At 31.7% G+C, this 6,098-nt stretch overlaps 1 protein-coding gene across 1 annotated transcript in view; it reads left to right on the top strand.

Annotated features, from left to right (window-relative positions):
• The first annotated feature begins 262 nt into the window (after positions 1–262).
• LOC106100369 (transcription factor SPT20 homolog) overlaps positions 263–6,098 on the top strand; it is a 16,167-nt gene continuing 10,331 nt past the window's right edge. The window contains exons 1-10 of the mRNA XM_013279197.1: positions 263–458; positions 544–795; positions 1,362–1,517; positions 2,257–2,493; positions 3,283–3,486; positions 3,907–4,056; positions 4,425–4,734; positions 5,179–5,318; positions 5,514–5,596; positions 6,065–6,092. Coding sequence (XP_013134651.1) covers positions 423–458; positions 544–795; positions 1,362–1,517; positions 2,257–2,493; positions 3,283–3,486; positions 3,907–4,056; positions 4,425–4,734; positions 5,179–5,318; positions 5,514–5,596; positions 6,065–6,092 — 1,596 coding nt within the window. The 5' untranslated portion in view covers positions 263–422. The remainder of the gene's footprint in view (positions 459–543; positions 796–1,361; positions 1,518–2,256; positions 2,494–3,282; positions 3,487–3,906; positions 4,057–4,424; positions 4,735–5,178; positions 5,319–5,513; positions 5,597–6,064; positions 6,093–6,098) is intronic.

The following is a 6,098-nucleotide window of genomic DNA, read 5'->3' as shown; positions in this document are numbered from 1 at the left end:
TAGGAAAAATATTACAAACCCACGCTTTAATTTTTTTGTTTCATATTTTTTAATATCATCGCAATAGTACTGTTCAAACATACTAATCCAATTACAAATTATTACTGTGAAAAGGATAATACTTAAATAAATAAATAACGTTTTTATTCTGCTTAGGAAAAGATGTTCGTATTTAAAATAAAAATCGTTATCTGTTGAATTTATATACTCTTTGGTACCCACTGACAACTTTCGACAGAACTGTCAAAAATGTTGATGGACATTGGACATGTTATTTTACTGTCATGCAGTGTGAAACATAAATAAAGCGTATTAGTTTTCTATAAATCATGACTTAATACTCAGGCCTAAATTGTTAAAATGAAATAATATTTTTAAAAACGCAACTGCCACTTATATATTTCTTTTTAATTAATGACATTATGGATGGTTTAATTCACGCGGCATTGGAAGCAGAGGCAAGTGTTATAGTAGTTTATCAGTGTGTTTTCGAGATTTAAAATAGTTTATAAAATTATTCGACTAATAATATCTAAATTTCAGGTTATACTTAATCGGGTGAAACATGCTAATGCAAACTTAACACAATTTGACAGTGGTGTCCCAGACCATAAAATGACTTGGACCCATGAAAAAATACACTTAGCAGAAACAGTGGATGACAGCAGGATGAAGTTTCAAAGGAATTCAACTACTTTATCTACCAGTAAAAGCTCTGAAAAATTTGATTTATTTAAGAAACTTCATGAGTTGTATAATGAGTTAAGTAGAGATGAAGCATCACAAATAAATTATGTGAGTATTAATTGTAGACATATTAGATCTGTAGTATATTATTTCCTTTTCTTGGGAATCCTTTCACATATTTTCTATATTACTTTAGTCAATAAAAAAAGATTGATGATTGTGAAAAATATGTAAAAGATGCACAATTCTGCAATTAATTATTTTTGTTAATATTAAAAATTTTAAAAATTTAAAACTATTTTTAAGTCTTATTTCATTATAGTTTTTGTAAATATACAATTTAATACATACAGACAAATAGCAATACAAATGTTGTATTAAAAATATTTATCTAACTTAGCTGAAAGCTGATGCAGAAGATAAAGTTAAAGATAAGTGTAATCATTGTAAACATATTATACAATGCAATATTGTATTGTTTGTTTATTTATAATCACATATAGAATATGACATATGGCATATGACTTATAATACATTATATCGTATACCATATATACTACATATAATTAGTTAAAAAAAATATATATCTTGGATTGTATTTTTTTTATTAAACAAATGAATGTCTTATTTATAAAGAGATATAAGTTATTAATTATTTTTATTAAATTTTCCAGCAAGGACTTAAAATCACATCTTATTTATTAGAGAAGTTACTAGCAACATATAATCTCAATACTTTAATAATTAATTTATATCCTGGCAATAAAGGATATTCATTATCTTTAAAAGTTAATGGCAACACACAATATATACAACCTCCCGATGCAAATGTAAGTATTTACAATTGACCAACTCATATAGCAATAGTTTTTTAATTATAATGTTTAAGAGTAAATAAGATAAACATATACAGCCTTACAAATAAACACATTATATTTGGTACTAATATTCGCTTATACTCAGTTTGTTCCTAAATTTAACTTTATACCGCATTTATTTGTTGGACTGATATACTATTGGCAAGGTAATACTTTATATCTCTTCTATAATTCAAAAAATTACTGCCATAAATGATTTAAATGTTTAACATTAAGGTATTATTACATATGACAAAGTTTGTTCAATTCTTTAACACAATTATATGATTCCTTTGGCAACATAATAAACTAAATCTAATAGAAGAATTCTTATATACAGAATCTATGATTTATAATATTTGTATATAGGTGAAATTCATGGGTTGGTAGATGTGAACTCAATGTACCTTTTAACATCATTCAAATGCATGTCTACACAAACCATGTTATGGATATACAAGAATAGTTGTAATGAACTAAATTGTTATAACTAAACTATGTATTTTAATTGACTATTACTAGTAATAAAATTGTGTATCTATTGAACAGCAGTCATCTATAAAAATGTTTAATGGAAATTTTGTATGCATGCATATTTTTCAAAAATGTGTAGTATTTTGAAACTTAAATTATACTAAATACTAATGACAATTGTAGTATTTCAATTTATTCAATGTTTATTAATAATTTTATTGCAAAGTGTTTTAACCAGATATCAAATCAAGAGGAGACATTAATAGAAACACCTCGGTGGCCATACGAAGAGGAGGAATTGCTCAGTTATATAGATAATGAAGAATTACCAGTGGTTCTACTTGACCTGTTAGAATCGGAACACTCTTCACTTTTCTACTCAGGTTGCATTATAGCCCAAATACGAGACTATCGACAGGCATATCCCAGTTTTCTATGTGATACTCATCATGTTTTGTTAAGGCCAACTAATCAGGTAATTCTAAAAAAGAGTTTATAAATATTTTATTTTAAGTAATCATCTAACATTCTATAAAGATAAAGGCTTTATTTTATAAATATTTGTCCCAACATTCAAGTGTATATGGAAATGAATACAGAGTCAAAGGACACATGATATTTTTCTCACTTATAGAGGTTTCTCCTTTATGGAGGTCTTCCTTCTAGACCTGATATTGATCTTTATAAGCACAAGTTTCACTGGTTATAGTTGAAACCAGTTACATTGAAGGAATCAGTAGTAGTGGTGGTAATATGACATTTGCTGGGAACTACCATATCTCTATTATTTTTTACAACTAACATATTTCCCTTTTATTTATGCAGACACTTTAAAAACTATAACATATTTTGTTTTTTAAACAAATGTCTTGGATTCTTTTTTTTTTATTTAAGGACTATGTCCTTGTTGATGGAACAAGTTCAAATAGAAATATTTTATTGGTCATACTGTTACAAATTATACAGATATTCTGAACGAAAACTATGTATACATAAGTGTAGCACAAAAAGATCCTCGATGCCTATTTTTTAAAGTTATTACAGGGCCAGGGCAGAAATTGCCATTTTTTACAAAGGAATGTTTAGTGCGGTCTTAGACGTGCCATCGAAAAATTTTGACTGCGATTATTACGTCAATTCCATGGTGCACTTCATAATTTTTTCGTAGTGTTATTATCGACGTGCCCAAAATATTATGTCGTGTGTTGGTGACATGGGTACTAGTGGTTCGTTACCACTGTCTTATTGGAATGTACTTTTCCAGAGTATAATAACGGATGCGATGTGTATTGGGGGCAAGTGCGGGTGGTCTGGGGAGGAGCGCGGCGCGTTGGACGCGGTGGAGGCGGCGCTGGTGCACGCGGCCGACCCGCGGCCGGCGGTGGGCTTGCTGGCGGCGAGGCTGCACGCCGCACCTAGACTCTTCAATACGCCCAGGATACGACGGCAAGCACGACGGTTTTCACAGGTTAGGCTTTTTTATATTTTTTTTTCAGACATTTTTAGCACACCTTTTTAGGGACAAGATGTAGGTTTTCAGGTTAGCTGTATAATACACTAGTTGTTCTCGCGTGAATTCATCCATAATATTGTAATAATTGTATTTTATTAACATTTTGTGTTACTTTTATTATAAATGTAAAAATTCCAATGCACAGATGACAATGAATGCCTTTCCTATTGGCTAATAATTACTGTTACCATGGCAATCTTATTTTTGTCATTGGTTTGTTGTTTTTGTCCCTTTCTTTAATATCAATTTAATCTAAATTATTCATCCCCTAAATTAAATAGCCTGAAAATACATAGTCTGTAATATCTCATAGGTGAACTGGATGTAAATTGTTTTTTTTTTAATCACATTATAATATCCCTTTTAACATTTCAGGTGGCAGTTAATAGAAAAAGAAAATTAGACCAATTCACACACTACCATGGTTTAGAGTTATTGGAATTAATACATAGGCAAAGAGCGAAGAACAGACAAACCGTACCTCTTACTAGACTTACATCTAAATACCCTAAGAAACCACCCGAGGTAAGTGTTTTGTTATATTTAAATAAATTAGGTAAATCATATCTTTACCAATACAGTTTTTTTTATAATTTAAGTAATAAACCACCTCTAATATCCCCCATCATGTTGTCATCAAAATCCGTAACAAACTCCTGTCTTACGCACAAATTTTTATATTAGCAACACAAAATAAGTATTTTTTTTTCTCAACCTATACTAATATAATAAAGAGGAAAGATTTGCCTTCTTGGAATTTCGTATGTTTATGTATTTCATAGAAAGGTAATTTATCTGTAAGTTACATAGGATATATTTTTTAATTTCATGCGGGATGTCGCGAGCAACAGCTAGTATTAGATAGAGTCATTTCAATTTTAATGTCGTTTTAGGTGTTCAAACCTATAGAAGCACCAAAAATGGATCCAGTACCGTTAGTACTGCCGGCGGAGGCGAGCGCGCCGCTGCGGCTGGCGCGCGCGTACGAGCGCCCGCGCCCCACCTCCGACTGCCAGCCGCAGCTGGTGGAGGAGTACGTGCTGGAGACGGAGAAGACCTCGCCGCACGCCAGCGCTGGCTTCTTCCACATCAAACTCTCCATACTACAGCGACCGTCCGACCAGGAGTTCCTAGGAGAACTCTACGTTGACAGAGATCATGTTGAAGGTGAAAGAAATGGTTCCGCGTGTCGGTTTACATTAGGTAAGGTTTTGTACATTTGTTACATAAATATAAGTTTTACAAATAATTAATTCCATTTTTGTTACTATAATATTAATAAAAAATCAGAGCCACAAATTTTTATAACTTGGACCGATCGTTCAATGTTATCAAAGTCTGATATCCATCTTACTAATATTATAAATGCAAAAGTTTATATGGGTGTAGGATGTTTGTTAGAGTGTGTAGCCTAAACGGCTGAATGGATCTCTATGAAATTTGGCATAGATGTAGATGATAGTCTGGAAGGATGCATAGGCTACTCACTTTTTTTTAATTCCACGGGAACGGATTCGCGGGCGAAAGCTAGTTGGTTTATAATTAAAGCATTAACTGGAACATAATAGGAAATGTGTAATACGATTATTTTAGATATTGGCATTTTTTATTTACTTTTTTAAATTAGTGTATGATTTTGAATTTTAGGAACAAGACTCCAAGCCAATAAGTACATACAGCAGTTTACGGAGATATTTACAGAAGAAGGTCGTAAATCAGTGAGAATAAAGCACATAGTGCCGGGACAGCTGCCCAGAGTATCCTACACGGGTAGCATGAGAGAAATGGTAAACAAAAATGTAATGCAACTTCATTTTATTTTATTTTTATTTCTAATTCTATTATTAATTTCTTTAAAACTATCCTAGTCTTTTCGTTCATTTTCATTTTCTCTTTAATTTCTTAATTCTCCAGTTCTATCGTCCGTTCTTCAGAAATCTCTAAAATGCTAGATAATAAGTAATGTTTTGTTATTTTTTTAGGGGCAGCAACTATTATTACAACAAAGGGCAGCAGCTGTTAACAATTCTACCGTTCAAACGCACTCGACAACCGTCCCTGTTGTGTAAGTAATAGGTATCATATTTATATACATTAGGCATAGTGTGAGTACTATCCGGGAATTTTGCGGTGTTCTAAATTATACGCCAGTCATTTGAATGTTTTGTACACATTGAGACGACAGTAACCAATAAAACACAACTTTTAAATATGTCTGTAGAAAAAAGGTTGGTCAGATACATGGTTAATTGTTTTTTTATTATATAATAGTGGGCACAAATCACTGCTATTTAAATTGTTATTTATATATTCATTGTAAGAGGTGGAGTTTGCTTGTTGCAGGGAACTAGGATTTTTTTCTAAAAGTGGAACATCGCGGATTTTACTGACTGTACTTAATTTACATATAGTCTTAGAGTGTGTAGTTTAGTTTTCAATAGTGTAATTTTCCAGCCCGGATGTAGTGGACAAATTACAAAGTATACAGAAGATATAAGTAAATGTGACCCAAAAGTTACTGATTGCTTTACAGGACATCCGCGGTGGCGCCCACACCCAACGCCCAC

The sequence above is a fragment of the Papilio polytes genome, unplaced genomic scaffold (genome assembly GCF_000836215.1).
Source record: "Papilio polytes unplaced genomic scaffold, Ppol_1.0 DF824047.1, whole genome shotgun sequence".
Classification (NCBI taxonomy): Eukaryota; Metazoa; Arthropoda; class Insecta; order Lepidoptera; family Papilionidae; genus Papilio; species Papilio polytes.
This window is presented reverse-complemented; position numbering and strand designations above follow the sequence as displayed.